This window comes from Heterodontus francisci, chromosome 22, assembly GCF_036365525.1.
Source record: "Heterodontus francisci isolate sHetFra1 chromosome 22, sHetFra1.hap1, whole genome shotgun sequence".
NCBI lineage: Eukaryota > Metazoa > Chordata > Chondrichthyes > Heterodontiformes > Heterodontidae > Heterodontus > Heterodontus francisci.
In genome coordinates this window covers 51,194,789-51,213,984 of record NC_090392.1, presented here as the reverse complement: position 1 = coordinate 51,213,984, position 19,196 = coordinate 51,194,789, and the positions used below count along the sequence as shown (strand labels likewise).

Sequence of the window (19,196 nt, the reverse complement as noted above, 5' to 3'; positions counted from 1 at the left end):
AAGGTGTTTCTTTCAGATGGGATGATAGCAATTTTCAAGGAAGAGGGAAGCATTACCATGGGGAACAGGAAGGAACGCTGAATAGTGAGGAATCAAGTGGGAAGGGAATCGAGTAGATAGGGAGGTGGATCTCATGTATAAGATCAGTTTGGAAAGAGCAGAAACTCCTCAGGGAGACCATCTTATACTCTCGACACTATGCACTCAAGCTTCCAGGCCAGTTAATAAACATAATGCAGATTTTTGACAAAGAAGACATTCCTCTCAAAACATTTAAGATTTATGGTTTAGGTCAGAACGCTACGTAAGCATGTTAAACACGGAGCTCTGTCTCCTGGTGATCAGAAAGGATTCGCAACTATAAGTAGGCCCACGAGCAAATACATATTTTATACCATATTCATATCATTAGCTTATTAGTGGCATTATTTCCTTTGATATTTGAAAATTAAATTGGGATTTATTTTTTCTCCTTCATGTTAAACTTGGGCAGTCTTCTTTCTCTCCTGAAGATGGCAGTTCATCCGAGGATAGTTTCATGGGTGTGACTTGTCTTCCAGTACCCCACACACAGCCTTTTTCACATTGGATCAGTGAGCCCTGAGCTAATCATAGAACAGTTAGGAATGAGATGGCAAGTTGACTTTTCCCCTCCTCCTGCAGTGGGCACTGAAGCCAATTGTAGCTCCCACATTGCTGCTTTGGCTGATTTCAGATACATAGCTAAGACCAGAGGCTAAAGCTGGATCATCCTTGCCTATATCATCCCAGGCAGTAAATCAAACAACTGCCATCGCTATAGCAGTCAATTTCAAAATTTCTAGAATTCAAAATTGAAGTAATGCAAAAGTTTAGTGTTTATTTTCTCAATCTTGCACAGGAAAGAACCAAAGATCCACAACGGAATACAGCACAAACACAAATAATTTGAATGATTAAAAATCTGTGTGTCTATATATGTTGTGAGTTTCTAACATTTCTAACTTGTTTATGCTGCCATGATAATTTCATTTCCCCAACACTGCCTGCTGTTAATTCTCCACCCTGGACGTCTTGACAAAGAAACAGCATTACAAAAAATAGTTCCTTCCCTGCAACACCTTCTGGCCTTGAGATCTGCTGTGCTCCTTTCCCAAGGCAGCTCAAGCCTCACTACAATTCCTTCCCACTCCATTCTCAGACCTCAGGCTCTACTCATCTCCCACCCTATAGCCTCATCACCCTCTCCCAGTTTATTTTTATTCTGACCAGTATTGGTCAGAACTTCAACTCTTGATCCACAACATCCACTATCCAGGAGGGATACAGTCTCATTGCATCAGATCCATCATTCCCTCCTTAACCAGACCCCAAGCTCTGGTCCATCTCGTCTACATCCCTGATGCAGCTAATAGTGCCTCTCAGATGGGCTCTTCATGCCTAGCCTAGGACATTTTGGTTCCTCCTCTAGCTACGAGTTACTCCCCAGTGCACTGGCCAATATTTATACCTCAATCAACGTCAAAAACAAATTATCTGGCCATTATCACACTGCTTTTTATGGGAGCTTGTTGTGCACACACTGGCCGCAGCGTTTCCTGCATTACAACGGTGACTACACTTCAAAAAGTACTTAATTGGCTGTAAAGCGCTTTGAGACGTCCAGTGGTCATGAAAGGCACTATATAAATGCAAGTCTTTCTTTCTATGTGGCCACAACTTTATAAAGATAATGTGTATACATTCAATAAATTAATAAAGGATATGCACAGATGCAACTTGAAACAAAGAAAAAGGTAGACAACACAGATTTGCAGGAAGAGTTGAAAACCACAACAGAAGTGACAAGAAAGTGTGCAAGAAATATAGAGACTGGAAAATAAATGGGATCATGGGAGAATTACACTACGACAGAAGCAGTTACGAGGAGAATATTATTTTTGTCCATAAATCAATCCATAAGAGAGTTGTAGTTAAAAAACAATAGAAATAGCTTAAATTCTAACAACCGCAGCAATACGATTGCTTTCTCACTACTATTCTCATCAGTTTATTCCATTTGTGGAAATAAAACATTTTCAGATGTTAAAATAAAAGCAAAATGCTAGAAATTTGAAATAAAAACAGAAAGTGCTGGAAATACTCAGGTCAGGCAATATCTGTGGAGAGAGAAGCAGAGTTAACGTTTCAAGTGAAATATTAACTCTGTTTCTCTCTCCACAGATGCTGCCTGACCTGCTGAGTATTTCCAGTACTTTCTGTTTATACTCAGATGTTACCAGTCTCCTGTTTGGTTTTACTTAAAGTAACAGTCTATCAGTTTAATGCTAGCCAATTTTCCATGGCATATTTCAAGAGTATAGCAGGGTAGAGGAGTACTTAAAAAAGTAATTAGGAGAGCGAAGAGGGGGCATGGAAAATCACTGGCAGACAAGATAAAGGAAAATCCCAAGGCGTTTTATAAGTATGTTAAGGGCAAGAGGATAACCAGGGAAAAAGTGGGGCCCATTAGGGATCAAAGAGGCAATGTGTGTGTGGAGCCAGAGGACATAGGTGAGGTTTTAAATGATTACCTTTCATCTGTGTTCACTATGGAGAAGGACAATGTAGGTGTAGTGATCAGGGAGGGGGATTGTGATATACTTGATCAAATTAGCATTGAAAAGGAGGAAGTATTAGCAGGCTTAAAGGTGGATAAATCCCGGGCCCAGATGAGATGTATCCCAGGCTGCTATGTGAAGCAAGGAAGGAGATAGCAGGGGCTATGACACAAATTTTCAAATCCTCTCTGGCCACAGGAGAGGTACCAGAGAGTTGGAAGACAGTGAATGTAGTACCATTATTCAAGAAAGGTAGCAGAGATAAACCAGATAATTACAGGCCTCTAAGTCTAACGTCAGTGGTAGGGAAATTATTGGAAAAAATTCTGAGGGACAGGATTATTTATTTATTTAGAGATACAGCACTGAAACAGGCCCTTCAGCCCACCAAGTCTGTGCCGACCAACAACCACCCATTTATGCTAATCCTACATTAATCCCATATTCTTTACCAAAGCCCCACCTTCCCTCAATTCTCCTACCACCTATCTACACTAGGGGCAATTTACAATGGCCAATTTACCGATCAACATGCAAGTCTTTGGCTGTGGGAGGAAACCGGAGCACCCGGCGGAAACCCACGCGGTCACAGGGAGAACTTGCAAACTCCACACAGGCAGTACCCAGAACTGAACCTGGGTCACTGGAGCTGTGAGGTTGCGGTGCTAACCACTGCGCCACCCAAACTATAGGATTAATCTCCACTTGAAGAGGCAGGGATTAATCAGGGATAGTCAGCATGGCTTTGTCAGGGGCAGATCATGTCTAACAAATTTGATTGAATTTTTCAAGGTGGTGACTAGATGTGTAGATGAGGGTAAAGCAGTTTATGCAGTCTGCATGGACTTCAGTAAGGCTTTTGATAAGATCCCGCATGGAAGATTGGTTAAGAAAGTAAGAGCCCATGGGGTCCAGGGTAATTTGACAAATTGAGTCCAAAATTGGTTTAGTGGAAAGAGGCAGAGGGTGATGGTCGAGGGTTGTTTTTGCGAATGGAAGCCCGTGACCAGTGGGTTACCGCAGGGATCGGTGCTGGGACCTTTACTGTTTGAAGTAATGATTTAAATGTGAATATAGGAGGTATGATCAGTAAGTTCGCAGATGAGACAAAAATTGGTGGTCGTAAATAGTGAGGAGGAAAGCCTTAGATTACAGGACGCTATAGATGGGCTAGTAAAATGGGCGGAGCAGTGGCAGATGGAATTTAATCCTGAGAAGTGTGAGGTGATGCACTTTGGGAGGACTAACAAGGCAAGGGAATATACAATGGATGGTAGGACCCTAGGGAGTACAGAGGGACCTTGGGATGCTTGTCCATAGATCACTGAAGGCAGCAGCACAGGTAGATAAGGTGGTTAGGAAGGCATATGGGATACTTGCCTTTATTAGCCGAGGCATAGAATACAAGAGTAGGGAGGTTATGTTAGAGCTGTATAATACGCTGGTTAGGCCACAGCTGGAATACTGGAGTTCTGGTCATCACACTATAGGAATAATGTGATTGCACTGGAGAGGGTGCAGAGGAGATGCACCAGGATGCTGTCTGGACTTGAGCATTTCAGTTATGAAGGGAGACTAGATAGGCTGGGGCTGTTTTCCTTGGAGCAGAGCAGGCTGAGAGGGGACCTGATTGAGGTAGACAAAATTATGAGGGGCATTGATAGCATGAAACTTTTTCCCTTAACGGAGGGGGTGAATAACCAGGGGGCATAGATTTAAGGTAAGGGGCAGGAGGTTTAAGAGGGGAGTTGAGGAAAATTTTTTTTCACTGAGGGTGGTTGGAATCTGAAACACACTGCCTGAAGGGATGGTAGAGGCAGGAACACTCTCAACATTTAAGAAGTATTTAGATGAGCACTTGAAATGCCATAGCACACAAGGCTATGGGCCAAGTGTAGAAAAGTGGGATTAGATTGGATGGGTGCTTGATGGTCTGCACAGGCAAGTTAGGCCAAAGGGCCTGTTTCTGTGCTATAAAACGATGACTCTAAGGTGAGTCAGAGGATGTGCAGTTTTATAACAGGGATATTATAGAATTCATGCACAATGTATCAGGGGCCATTAAGTTACTGTGAATGAATAAGCCAAGATCTGTTTGTATTACATTATTCTGTGATTATCACATGGTATTCTGTGATTATTGGTTTACAGAAAGTCTAAAATCTGCCTGAACAAAATTCTATTAGCTGTAATTTGCCAAATATAGGCATTGAAACACAAGCTCATCGGATGCATAGGCCATTCAGCCCCTTGATAAAATCATGACTGATCAGATTGTGGCCTCAACTCTACTTTTCTGTTTACCCCATACTCTTGGACTCCCTTGTCAATCAGGAATCTATCTAACTCAGCCTTAAAAATATTCAACAACCCGACCTCTACTGCTCTCTACGGAAGAAAATTCCACATACTAACGACCCTCAGAAAAAAAATTCTCATCTCAGTCTTAAATGGGAGACTCCTTATTTTTACATTGCATCCCTTGGTTCTACTCTCATATGAGATAAAAATCCTCTCAGCATCCACCCCGTCAAGTCCCAAGACCTTATATGTTTCAATAAGATCACCTCTCAATCTTCTAAACTCCAATGAATACAGGGTCAACCTGTCCAATCTTTCCTCATAAGATAACCCCTTCATCCCAGGAATCAGTCGAGTGAACCTTCTCTGAACTGCTTCTAATGCAATTATATCCTTTAAGTAAGGAGACTAAAGCTGTCCACAGTACTGCATATGTGGTCTCACCAACACCCTGTACAACTACAGCAAAACTTCCTTACTTTTATATTCCATTCCCCTTGCAATAATTAACCAAAGCAGGGAAGGTGGAGAAGGAAGTTTGTGTGATGGTACCTCTGTGGTTGGGCTCAGGGTAATCATTCCCAGCAGCTGAACAGGGTTACAGCAGGATGCTGTTGTGGACGGGAACGAGAGTTTGGTTAGTCAGCATCAGGATTTGGAAGATGCTGAGGCTATTTGGGACTGGTTTATTTTGTTTGGAATCTTTGATAGAATTCATAGACACACTTAAGTGTTTCCTATTTTGCCAGGAAACATACATTAAGCATTTAAAAAAAACTTAACAGATAAGTAACTAGTCCAAAACATACTTAACAAACAAACATTACTTGTAAAGTAGTGGGAAAACAACTTATGCTAGTAAGAATAGAAAATAAATTGAAGATGGATTATTGAATGGGATGACCACTGCACAGGTAACAATATAACAGCTGATTTCTTAAGATACTAGCATCTTGTGATCTTCATCCCTGATAATTGGATTAATGAGTAGAACTGTATTCCATGCTATATGGAATACTTTAAAAGGGCATAGGGAGCTAGAAACACTATCCTATCATCTCTGCATTCAAATCTAACCCACTAATTGCATATATAATAGCCACAAATGTATCTGGGTAGTCTCAACTCAAGACAACCTATGATGCCTCATAGTGCAAAAATACTACTGCTACAGTAGTCACTGTTCTGTGGCTGACAGTTTAAAGAACAAAGTGCAAGCTCAAGGAAAGTTTTCATGGGGGTTCTGCTTAGTGCTATTGTTCCTTATTCTACTCCCTCCCAACAACTTATATTTATATAGCACCTTTAACGTTATAAAAAACAGCCCAAGGCACTTCACAGGAGGATTATAAAACAAAGTATGACACCGAGCCACAAAAGGAGATATTAGGTCAGATGACCAAGCTTGGTCAAAGAGGAAGTTCTTAAGGAGTGTCTTAAAGGAGGAACGCGAGGTGGAGAGGTGAAGAGAGGGTATTCCAGAGCTTGGGGTCTAGGAAACTGAAGGCACAATCACCAAGGGTGCAGCAATTAAAATCAAGGATGCAAAAGAGGCCAGAATTAGAGGAGTGCAGATATCTTGGAGGATTGTGGGGCAGAAGGAGATAACAGAGATAGGGAGGGGCAAGGCCATGGAGGGTTCCAAAAACTAGAATGAGAATTTTAAAATCAAGACATTGCTTGACCAGGAGCTAACATAGGTCAGCGAGCACAGGGGATATAGGGGAACAGAACTTGGTGCGAGTTAAGACACTAGCAGCAGAGTTTTGGATGACCTTAAGTTTACAGACAGAATGTGGAGACCAGCCAGAAGTTCGTTGAAATAATCAAGGCTAGAGGTAACAAACACATGAATGAGGGTTTCAGCAGCAGATGAGCTGAAAGAGGGTCCAAGATGGGTGATGTTATGAAAGTAGAGATAGGCAGTCTTAGTGATGGCATGAATGAAAGGTTGGAAACTTAACTTTGGGTCAGATGTAACACCAAGGTTGCAACAGGCTGGCGTAATCTCAGACTGTTGCCAGGGAGAGGGATGGAGTCGGCAGTTAGGGAATGAAATTTGGAGTGGGGCCTGAAAACAATGGCTTCAGTCTTCCCAATATTTAATTGGAGGAAATTTCTTCTCATCCAGTACTGGATGCCAGATAAGCAGTCTGATAATTTAGCAACAGTGGAGTCGTCGAGAGAAGTGGTGGCGAGGTACAGTTGAGCTTCATCAGCGTACACGTGAATATTAAGGCTGTGCTTTTAGATGTTGCTGAGGGGCAGCACGTAGATGAGAAATAGGAGGGGAGCCAAGGATAGTTCCTTGGGGGACACCAGAGGTAATGGTGCTGGAGCAGGAAGAGAAGCCATTGCAAGTGATTCTCTGGCTACAATTAGATAGATAAGAATGGAACCAGGTAAGAGCAGTCCCACCCAGCTGGATGCCAGTGGGGAGACGTTGGAAGAGGATGGTGCCAAAAGCTGTACAGGTCAAGAAGGATGAGAAGTAGAGTTTACCTTTGTCAGAATCACGAAGGATGTAATTTGTGACTTTGATCAGAGCTATTTTGGTACTGTGGCAGGCACGGAAACCTGCCTGGAGGGTTTCAAACATGGAGTTCTGGGAAAGATGGGAACAGATTTAGAAGGTGACAGGTTTGTAAGGGTGGTGGGTCAAGGGTATTTTTTTTTGAGAGGGGTGATCACGGTGGATTTAATGGAGACACAGACAACACCTGAAGAGAGAAAACTATTTATAATATTTGCTAACATGCGGTCCAGGAGGGGAAGCTGGGCGATCAGCAGTTTAGTGGGAATAGGATAGAGGGAACAGGAGGTGGGTCTCATGGACAAGATGAGTTCAGAGAGGGCATAATGGGAGATAGGAGAGAAACAAGAGAAAGATGCAAGTTCAGGGGTAGGGCAGGGGAGCATTGTAAGAAGTTTGGCCAGGTGAGCTAGTGGAAGGGAGCAACGTGGCAGAGGCAGATGATCGGATGGTCCTTATCTTAGTGACAAAGAAATCCGTGAGCTCCTTGCACATTGTTGGAGGTGAGGGTGGAGGGGACAGGGGTTTAAGACGACTGCTTGCAGTAGAGAAAAGAAGCTTTGCATTCCAAGATGATCCTGGAATAGAGAGTTTTAGCAGAGGAGAGTAGGATCCGATCGTGTTTTAAGTAGCCCAGGCAGATCTGGCAGTGCATGGCTAAACCAGTTGTCCGCCATATCCTTTCAAGTCTGCGTCTCTTGGACTTACGGAAGCGGAGATGAGGGCCACACCAGGGAAATGGCCAGGGTGAGAGAGACGGATCTTTTTATTGGGGATAGGCCAAAGGTGGAGGGAGGATGCGGTTGAGAAAATCAGTAGCTCCAGAAATATGACTAGCAGAGGGCCAAAGGCTAGATAGTTGAGATTTTGACAATGCAGTTGTAAGTGAATAGGGGGATAGTTTGTTCCAGGGACAGATACAGAATGAGGTTGGGTTGGGGCATGAAAGGGAGGTGGAGCGTGATACAAAGAAGTGATTAGAGATGACCTTATCTATAATTGATACGATGGGACTAGCAAGACCACCTGAGATGGCAAGGTCTAAGGGGTGGCCATGATTATGGGTTGGGGAGTTTACACGTAGGGAGAAATTTAGGAAGGATAAGAGGGTAATGAACTCAGAGAAGAGAAAACATGTGATTCTGAGACATACTCCAAATACAATGCATATTGTGCAATAAAGGCCAACATGCCATTTGCCTTTCTAATTGCTGGCTGTACCTGCATGCTCACTGTGTTTCTCGTACAAATATACCCAAGTCTTCCTAAATATCAACATTTAGAAATTTCACACCTTAAAAAAAAAATCTGCTTTTCTATTTTTACTATGAAAAGTGAATAAACTCACATTATCTGCCACCTTGTTTTACCTGTTGTTGGTTCCTATATGGACCATGACAATTGGATCCTCCCCCTCCAAGTTTTTCTCCAGCCACAAGATGATTTCCCGAACCCTTGCACTAGGCAGACAACAGAACCTTCTGAATTCCTGGTCTCGGCTGGATAGGGCAGTCAGTACCTATTCCCCTGACTATACCGTCCACTATCACTACCACATTCATTTTCATGCCCCTTATTTGAATGGTGCTCTGGTCAGTTTTCCCATTCACCCTGCAGTCTATTTTCTGATCCACACAGGTTTTTGAAATTGTACTCGAATTGTGCATTATTTTTATGCCTCGACTTAAACAGGAAGACTTTTTTTTTAAAAAAACACAGGAAATGTATATGAATACAAGATTGAAGCATCATCTTCGGATCTTACACAAGCTTAATCTCGATTAGCTCTGATATTACTGCAAATATTCTCCATAGCTGGTGAGACATTTGAAAGATTATTTTATTAGTCAATAAATTGCATTGATATGTAAACCACAAATACACATATTAGACAAGTTATTGCACATAAAATGAAACCAGCAGCACAAAACTAAATAAATATCAGTCTATGCTTTATTCAAATTATTCTGTATTTATTAGTCAGACTAATGGACAAGAGGAAAGGGACATTTTAGTGACAACTGATGGGCCTAGCATTAAAAGCTAATCAGACATAAATAAAACAAATGTAAATAAAACAAACAACAGCACCACAAAAAACTGAAAAGAGAAATGGACACCTTAATTTGCCCTTTATGTTAGATCTGGTCACCCAGAAGATTTTGCTCCATTAGTTGGAATGCTTTATTAATAGCTTAGCTGTTGCTGACCGGGGCACAGGGTTTGTTTTTTTAAAAAACACATTTACTGTAGCTGTAAGCCTAAGAGTCTGTGTGACAGAGGGGCAAACTGCAAGTCAATGACAATTGTTGTGTATATGAAAAGCAGAATGACATCTTACTTCTCCTTCAGCCACGTCTGCCCCCAGCAAAATAATTGGGCTGATATTTCCTCTGGGAAGCCTGCAAGATGAAGAAATTTACCCGGGGATAACTGGTCTTAACAGATCAGCACATCCTGCTCAAAACAAGACATCTTGCCATGATTAGCTCCATTTGCAGGGCCAAGACAGAATGGGGCAAAAAGGAAGTAATCTGAAGAGATAGACAACTGTAAAATGTTAAATAATGATCCTTGCACTTGGAAGTTAAGCTGTCCTTTGCTTTAAACCTAGAATTGGCCAATTTAGAAAGCACCACTTTTTCCCTTTAAAATGGTCTCCTTTGGAAATATTTTCAATTCACCAAACCTTTTATTTTCCATCATAAAAAGTAACTATTTAAAAAAAATCAATTTCTCATACAATTACATAAAAACAACAAATAATTTAGCAAACACTTGTTATTAATAAGGCACTCATACATCACTACAAATCAGTCTTTTTGGTGAAGATTAATTGCTGGAGTGAATCCAGCCTCCCAGAGCAGGTGAATTATTTCTTGGCCGAACACAAATGCACTGATGCGATCTTCTTCATTGAGATATTTCTACTGTGTCCATCCCAAGCATCGCATGAGGATAATACAGACTGTAGTGCTCTGGCATACACTGTGGGTGGGGGGGGGGGGGGGGGTGGAAAAGAGAAGAAAGGGTGAGTGGAGGGGGAGACAAAATGTGGCACAAGTATATAGTAAAAACTGTCCTTTAGATTGGTTTGATTACACAGCTATCCTTTTGTAAGCACTTGTTGGCTTCAGATGTCTGTGGACCTAAATTGTGCAGAATACCCATTAAATCAACTAGGCATTGTTGCTTGATAAGCCTGCAGTAATGGTCAACCTTGTTAAACAAGCACTGAGGGCACAGATCACCTTGATAGCCAGTCTCGCAACAAGCAGCCTTTTCTAGCACCCATCATGGATCATATAGACGGTATATTTTACAAGTGCTTTTAAAAGCTGTAATTTAATTTTAAAGTGCAAATGCCTGTCATCACAATAAAAGAATGAAGTGTCTCATGAACCCTATAGGAAAACTAAGCATTCTGTGAAAGAGAAAAGAATCAATTCTTGATTTCTGGGAAATACTGAGCACTAGAAATTCAGAAATTACCACAATTTTAAGCTCTGCAAAAGTTAAGGGACAGTTTAATACTGAAAATTGAAAGCTTCAGAAAGTCCAATTGTTTGTTTCAACTGGTGTAAAGTCTATCACAACTCTTGGTCAATAGCTTAGGTTTCTGAATAGACAAATGCAGTATAATAGTCAAAAATTAATATGCTAAACCCAGGAAGTGTAGACAACTAAGGACAGCAACAATAGTCAAACTATTAATGATTCTAGGCAAGAACCTGGAGGACCCAGCAAGACAGAACTGCTCACCATGACAGCAACCAACCCAAGACAGCAGATGTATACCTTCCTCACAGATCATATAAAAGATTGCCTCAACAATGGAAGTTTACAAATATGCTTCACAAAGATTGTAAAACTAACCTTGCTAAACCATACTGTAATCTTGATCACTGAATATCAATACTACTAAGCAAACGTCAGTTATTGCTGCAATGCTGTGTACACTTAAATTACTATTGTGTCAACAACAACTGAATTCCTTGTGGCTGATTTTACTACAATCATTAATGCCTAGCTTTGTGCTGGCGTTGCATCATCATGAATGTTGTTAAATAAAGTAGTGCCAGTAATGCAGCTGTGTGCAACTTTATCATTTGGGATTCTGGCAAAGAGTTAAGTTGCAATTCATTCAGTGCATACTATTGCCTTGTTTCGATTGACTTGGTTTGGTTAACTATTGATATAGTATGGACTAGGGTAAATGGGCTGGTCCAAAGACTTAACTTAGGCACCTTGTTAAACCTTGAAAAGGCAGACCCCAAACTTTCAATTGTTGAATTGGAGGTAGAGAATTGATTGGATACTTATGGTTAAATATTTCATCCAAAAATTCCAATATTTTGTATATATTGTGCAGGGTTCAGCGTCCGTCTGTCACCCAACCTTTGATCAGATAACTTCTAAGATCACTCGTAAGTATCCATTATTCTATGCTAAGTATTTAGAAGAAACAAATATTGTTCCAATAGGCATTATTATCCAGTTTGTATACCTTTAGGGTTTTTATAGAAGACACAGTTGTTTGCACACTTGTCTGGATGCGAATCCCAGAAATTGGTTCCACAGCAGCAAAGTGGAGGTAGGTCTGTGTTTTGCAATTTAATCTTTTCCATCATCTGTGCTCTTAAGGCTTCTATATATCTGCAATAAATTAAAGATGGCAATAAAGCTGGGTAGAAGCACCTCGATTCATCAGCCAAAAGCAAGTGTAACCTATTATTAGTGATTTCTAGATACACTACTCAAACTTACCTAAAATCATCTATATACTCAATAGCACATAAGACACTGGAACTATATTGCAGGTCAATCAACATTTAAAATGATAAAATACTTAGTAAATGCTTGGGTGAATACTCTGAAGGGTCACTACCCGATTCCTCCTATTTTCAGATGTTGACAGACCTGTTGTTGAGCTTGTCTCTTCCATTTTTATTTCAGCTAGATTAGTGAGAAGATACTGAATAAACCTCAATTAATTCCTCACTTGAAGAGAATTTTAACCACCAACTCATTAATTGAAGCATCTCTCCAGCACAAGCATGCTTATAATTAAAATATACAGATCTTCCTCCCTACTGCATTATGCATTGTTGGCATTGTATTTCTTAATCTTAAAAACTGCAGCAAGTTTAAATTAACAGCATGAAACATCACAATACAATTAAAAATGTGCATAGAAGAACATTTTCACCACTAGTCCAGTGAATTAGTGATAAGTTTAGTCAATTCTCACCAGCTGATACACAAGATCAATAGGTCTTAAACTACCTCGAGGCAAAGCCCATTAGTCACAACTTTCAATAACACATTGAAAATACTGTTAGAGGAGGGGTAAATATATATATTTTTTTACTAATAATTGATTCCGCAAATCAATAGGGTTCACAACATTGAATGTCAGATGTCACAGATTTAAGTTTTCAGAAATTAAACATACACTTAACAACAGTACTTACACCAAAAACTTAGTGAGTTTCATTGGAAGACTCGAAAGAGTTTAGTTCCAAGCTCGGTGAGCAGGCTGTAGGCCTTTGAATCCCAAATCTCTGTTCTAACACTCACTTTTTATACCTTTTTGTTACCCCTTCTATGAGGCGATCCATGCATTACTGCATTGCCTAATACAACTCCCTATCTGATGTATTTTCATGAACTTCTACTCATCACTTATAATAACTTTAGATCATTCCATAGTTGGCACAGCTCCCTTACTTTGTTACCTTATCAATAGTTTCAGTCTTGCTATTTTACCAAGTGAAACATTATTTGTAAATATGCACTATTGTATACCAATTTCCTGCTTCTGAAGAGGAAGATATAGTCACAGATGTTCTTCTTCTGTCGAACTTATCAATTAAAAGTTCTCTGCAGCATTCACTGGAATTTATTTTAATTAGGTTTATTGTCTAAACTTACTATCGCTTTATGGTCAGCTTAATTCAACAGTTCAGTGTCATTTCCTCACTTGACAGGCAAAAGCAAAAGCATAGTATTACCACAGTAAAAAGAGAGATCAATAACAGGGTATTAGCAGACTTCAGGACAATCTGATTAACCCTTCTATTGCACTGTGACTCTGTCATTGAACCGATATCTCCAAAATCAGTCCTCCAGCAAGAACACCCTCAAGGCATCAGAAATATTATTTTCAAACTATAGTACAAGAGATCTTGCACTAATAGAGGTATAAAGTGAAGATTAATTTAATCACAGGGTTTACTTCCTTCTGTGAAGATTAATATAATCACAGAGTTTACTTCCTTCCCTTCTCTGCATGATAATAAAACACCCTAGATGTCCTGTGAAAGTCAGAATTCTCAGCATACCTGGTACTCTCTCTGTTTCGTTGGGCTTTGACATTTTCTGCTGTCTTCTGTTTCTCCTCTTCCTTCAACTGAGCAATCCTTCCAGTTTCAGCCACTAGCACTCTCTGCTGAGTTAGCTCAAGCATCCTTTTCTCTTCCACTTCCCTTAGTTTCTCCTTCTCCTCCTTAATTCTGAGCAAAAATTTTTAAAGAAGCAGATTTAAGATAAAGACTAAAGTTTGGTGTGGGTATATGAGCCAATATGTTATTTACAAGCACAGCACTGGTCATGTTTTTGTTTTCCAGTCATTCACTGACTGAAGAACTTGCAAATGTAACACCTCTGTTCAAGGAAGGAAGGAAACAGAAAGCAGGAAACTATAGGCCAGTTAGCCTAATGTCTGTCGTTGGGAAAATGCTAGAATCCATTACTGAAGAGGAAGTAGCAGGACATCAAGAAAAATCACAATACAATCAGGCAGAGTCCACATGGTTTTGTGAACGGGAAATCGTGTTTGACAAATTTATTAGAGTTCTTTGAGGATTTATCAAGCAGGGTGGATAAAGGGGAACCAGTAAATATAGTGTATTTGCATTACCAAAGGCATTCGATAAAGTGCCACATAAAAGCTTACTACACATGTGTTGGGGGTGATATATTAGCATGGATAGAGGACTGGCAAAGCAACAGGAAACAGAGTTGGGATAAATGGGTCACTTTCAGGATGGCTAACTGTAACTAGAGGAGTGCCACAGGGTTCAGTGCTGGGGCCTCAACTATTTACGATCTATATTAATGCCTTGGATGAAGGAAGCGACTGTATTGTAAGCCAAATTTGCTGACGATACAAAGATGAGTGGGTAGGAAAGCAAGTTGTAAGAAGGATACAAACAGTCTGCAAAGGGATATAAAGAGGTTAAATGAGCAGGCAAAAGTTTGGCAGATGGAGTATAATGTGGGAAAATGTGATAGGAAGGACAGAAAAGCAGATTATTTAAATGGAGAGCGACTGAAGAATGCTGCAGTACAGAGGGACTCGCGTAGCCTTATAAATAAATCACAAAATGTCAGCATGCAGGTACAGCAAGAAATTAGAAAAGCAAATTAAATGTTGGTCTTTATGGCAAAAGAACCAGAGGGATGACAATTTTTTATGCGAGTAGTTAGGATTTGGAATGTACAGCCTGATAGGGTGATAGATAGATTCAATAGTAGCCTTCAAAAGGGAATCGGATGAATACTTGAAGGAGAAACAAATTGCAGGGATATGGGAAAGAGCGAGGGAGTGGGACTGGGACAAACTGGATTATTCTTTGTAAGAGTAGGCACAGTCCTGATGGGTTGAATGGCCTCTTTCTGTGCTCTTATGTGGTTGTGACAAATTCAATGACAAACAGTTCAATATTGGAGTCCAAATATTAGCTCATTTTTGGATGTGCACTATTACTTTTTTTTTTTAAGGAGTCAAATGTTCTGCGGAAAGTTCTGATGTTAACAGCATGACCAGCACTGGATTCAATTTTCTAAGTTCAAGCAGCAATTAAGTTGTTGAGTTTCAGCACTGCCTCAACAAAATGCACCACTCACTTCGCTATCCTCTTCTCATGCTCCTGCTGGCGTCGTTGTTCTTTCACCTGCTCTCGTTCAATGTCCATGAAAAGGCGACGGTACATCAAATACTGGTTACCACGCTGGGGAAAAAAGATCCAGAAATATATTTGCATTACATTACTTCAGTATTTTCTAGTACTCTAATTATCTGCAGAGTTCATAAAGCATGGTTACAAGAGAAAACCAGACCTGAAGCAAATGGTTGTCCTTTGTAACGTGCAGCTTCTCCAGAACATTCTTGGGCTATTTTCATGAATAGAAAGCATCTGCAGCACTAGGTGGCTCACATTTTTATTTAAACATATGACAGCTGGTATTTTGGCTGCTTATACAGAATAGCAAATTAACTTCTAGTCAGTTTGTAACCTGGTTTGCTTTTCTGGGATTTGTTTTATTTGGTAAAGGAAAAGAAAATCCAGTCAATTCCAACAGATTATTTGACCACAGGGGGACACTACAGCCAAGACTATTTCAGCTGAGCGGCATCCTCACATCCAACAATAGCATTGATCAGAAACTTAACTGGACTAGCCATATAAATACTGGGTCTACAAGAGCAGGTCAGAGGCTGGGAATTCTAACATACGAACATGCTAATTAGGAGCAGGAGTAGGCCCTCAAACCTGCTCTGCCATTTGATAAGATCATGGCTGTTCTGAATGTGGCCTCAACTCCACTTGCCCGTCTGCCCCCCATAACACTCGACTCCCTCATCTATCAAGAATCTATCTAAATCAACCTTGAATATATTTAATGAACCAGCTTCTCCTACTCTGAGGAAGTGAATTCCACAAACTAACGAACTAACAGAGAGAAAAAAATTTCTCCTCATCTCTGTCTGAAATGGGCGACCCCTTATTCTAATCTCACCCATAAGTGGAAACATCCTTCCAGCATCCACCCTGTCAAATCCCCTCAGGATCGTATATTTTCAATAAGATTTGCTCTCGTTCTTCTAAACTCTAATGCATACAGGCCCAACCATTTCTTTTTATTCATTTTGAGAAGTGGGTGTTGCTGGCCAGGCCAGCAGTTATAGCCCATTCCTAATTGCCTATGAGAAGGCAGTGGTGAGCTGCCTTCTTGAACCACTGCAGTCCACGTGGGGTAGGTACACCCACAATGCTTTTAGGAAGGAAGTTCCAGGATTTTGACCCAGAGACAGCAAAGGAATGGCGATATAGTTCCAAGTCAGGATGATGTGTGGCTTGGAGCGGAACTTGCAGGTGGTGGTGCTGCCCTTGTCCTTCTACGTGGTACAGGTTGCGGGTTTGGAAGGTGCTGTCGAACGAGCCTTGGTGCATTGCTGCAGTGCATCATGTAGATGATGCACACTGCTGCCGCTGTGCGTCAGTGGTGGAAGGAGTGAATGTTTGTGGATGGGGTGCCAATCCAATCAAGTGGGCTGCTTTGTCCTGGATGGTGTTGAGCTTCTGGAGTGTTGTTGGAGCTGCACCCATCCAGGCAAGTGCAGAGTATTCCATCACACTCCTGACTTGTACCTTGCAGATGGTGAAAAGGTTTTGGGGAGTCAGGAGGTGAGTTACTCGCCACATGATTCCTAGCCTCTGACCTGCTCTTGTAGCCACGGTATTTATATAGCTACTCCAGTTCAGTTTCTGGTCAATGGTAACCGCCAGGATGTTGATTGGGGGGGGGATTCAACAATTGTAATGCCATTGAATGTCAAGGGGAGATGGTTAGATTCTCTCTTGTTGGAGATGGTCATTGCCTGGCACTTGTGTGGCGCCAATATTACTTGCCACTTATCAGCCCATGCCTGGATATTGTCCAGGTCTTGCTGCATTTCTACACAGACTGCTTCAGTATCTGAGGAGTCACAAATGGTGAACATTGTGCAATCATCAGCAAACATCCCCACTTCTGACCTTATGATTGAATAAAGGTCATCGATGAAGCAGCTGAAGATGGTTGGACCTAGGACACTACCCTGAGGAACTCCAGCAGTGATGCCTTGGGGCTGAGGTGATTGCCCTCCAACAACCACCTTTCTTTGCACTCGGCACAACTCCAACCAGCACAGAATTTTCTCCCGATTCTCATTCATCCCAGTTTTGCTAGGGCTCCTTGATGCCATACTCGGTCAAATGCTGCCTTGATGTCAAGAACAGTCACTCTCACCTCACCTAGAGTTCAGCTCTTATGTCCACGTTTGAACCAAGGCTATAATGAGGTCAGGAGCTGAGTGGCCCTGGCAGAAACCAAACTGAGCGTCACGGAACAGGTTATTGTTAAGTGCCGTTTGATAGCATTGTTGATGACACTTTTCATCACTTTACTGATGATCGAGAGTATACTGATGGGGCGGTAATTGGCTGGGCTGGATTTGTCTTGCTTTTTGTGTCAAGGACATACTTGGGCAATTTTCCACATTGTCGGGTAGATGCCAGTGTTGTAGCTGTACTGGAACAGCTTGGCTAGGGGCGCGGCAAGTTCTGGAGCACAGGTTTTCAGTACTATTGCCGGAATGTTGTCAGGGCCCATAGCCTTTGCAGTATCCAGTGCCTTCAGGTGTTTCTTGAAATCACGTGGAGAGAATCGAATTGGCTGAAGACTGGCATCTGTAATGCTGGGGACTTCAGGAGGAGGCAGAGATGGATTATCCACTCAGCATTTTTGGCTGAAGATTGTTGCAAATGCTTCTGCCTTATCTTTTGCACTGATGTGCTGGGCTCCCCCATCATTGAGGATGGGGATATTTGTGGAGGCACCTCCTCCTATCAGTTGTTTAATTGTCTACCACTGTTTACGACTGGAAATGGCAGGACTGCAGAGCTTAGATCTGACCCGTTGGTTGTGGGACCATTTAGCTCTGTCTATCACGTGCTGCTTATGCTGTTTGGCATGCAAGTAGTCCTGGATTGTCACTTCACCAGGTTGACACCTCATTTTGAGGCATGTTTGGTGCTGCTCCTGGCATCACACTTCTTTGAACCAGGGTTCAATCATCCCCTGGTTTGATGGTAATGGTACAGTGGTGGATATGCTGGGCCATGAGGTTACAGATTATGGTCAAGTACAATTCTGCTACTGCTGATGGTCCACAGCGACTCATGGATGCCAGGTTCTGCACTGCTAGATCTGTTCGAAATCTATCCCATTTAGCACGGTGGTAGTGCCACACAACCCAATGGAAGGTATCCTGCTCAACCTTTCCTCATAAGATAACCCCTTCATCCCAGGAATCAGTCAAGTAAACCTTCTCTGAAATGCTTCTAATGCAAACTTTCTTAAGTAAGGAGACCAAAACTGTATACAGTACTCCAGATGTGGTCTTACCAAGGCCCTATAAATTGAGAGGGGAGAGGTACTAAAAAGGCTGGCTATGCTTAGGGTAGATAAGTCATGTGGTCCAAATGGCTCGCATCCCAGGTTGCTGAAGAAAGTGGGGACGGAGATAGCAGAAGGGCTTGCCATAGTTTTCCAATCTTTCCAATATTATCATTTATTGTTTGGGGAATTGAATGCAAAAGTAGGGAGGTTATGCTTCAGCTATTCAGGGCATTGGTGAGACCACATCTGAAGTACTGTGTACAGCATTGGTCTCCTTATTTAAGGAAGGATTTAAATGTGTTGGAAGCAATTCAGAGAAGGTTTACTAGACTGATACCTGGAATGGGCGAGCTATATTATGAGGAAAGACTGGACAGGCTAGGCTTGTATTCTTTGGAATTTAGACGAGTAAGAGGCAACTTGATTGAAACATACAGGATCCTGAGGAGTCTTGACAGGGTGGATGTGGAAAGGATGTTTTCCTTTGTGGAGAATCTAGAACTAGGGGTCACTTTAAAAATAAGGGGTTGCCCATTTAACAGAGATGAGGAGAA

The 19,196-nt window shown here is 41.5% G+C and overlaps 1 protein-coding gene across 2 annotated transcripts in view; it reads right to left on the bottom strand.

The window, feature by feature from the left end:
- Window positions 1-9,249: 9,249 nt before the first annotated feature.
- LOC137381364 (coiled-coil domain-containing protein 15-like) overlaps window positions 9,250-19,196 on the bottom strand; it is a 42,528-nt gene continuing 32,581 nt past the window's right edge. Inside the window, exons 6-9 of one of the 2 annotated variants that reach the window (XM_068053831.1) lie at window positions 15,325-15,428; window positions 13,758-13,928; window positions 11,921-12,069; window positions 9,250-10,401 (exon numbers count right to left, since the gene is read on the bottom strand). In XM_068053831.1, coding sequence (XP_067909932.1) covers window positions 10,286-10,401; window positions 11,921-12,069; window positions 13,758-13,928; window positions 15,325-15,428 — 540 coding nt within the window. In that variant the 3' untranslated portion in view covers window positions 9,250-10,285. The remainder of the gene's footprint in view (window positions 10,402-11,920; window positions 12,070-13,757; window positions 13,929-15,324; window positions 15,429-19,196) is intronic. The other variant, XM_068053830.1, reaches the window with a different exon arrangement.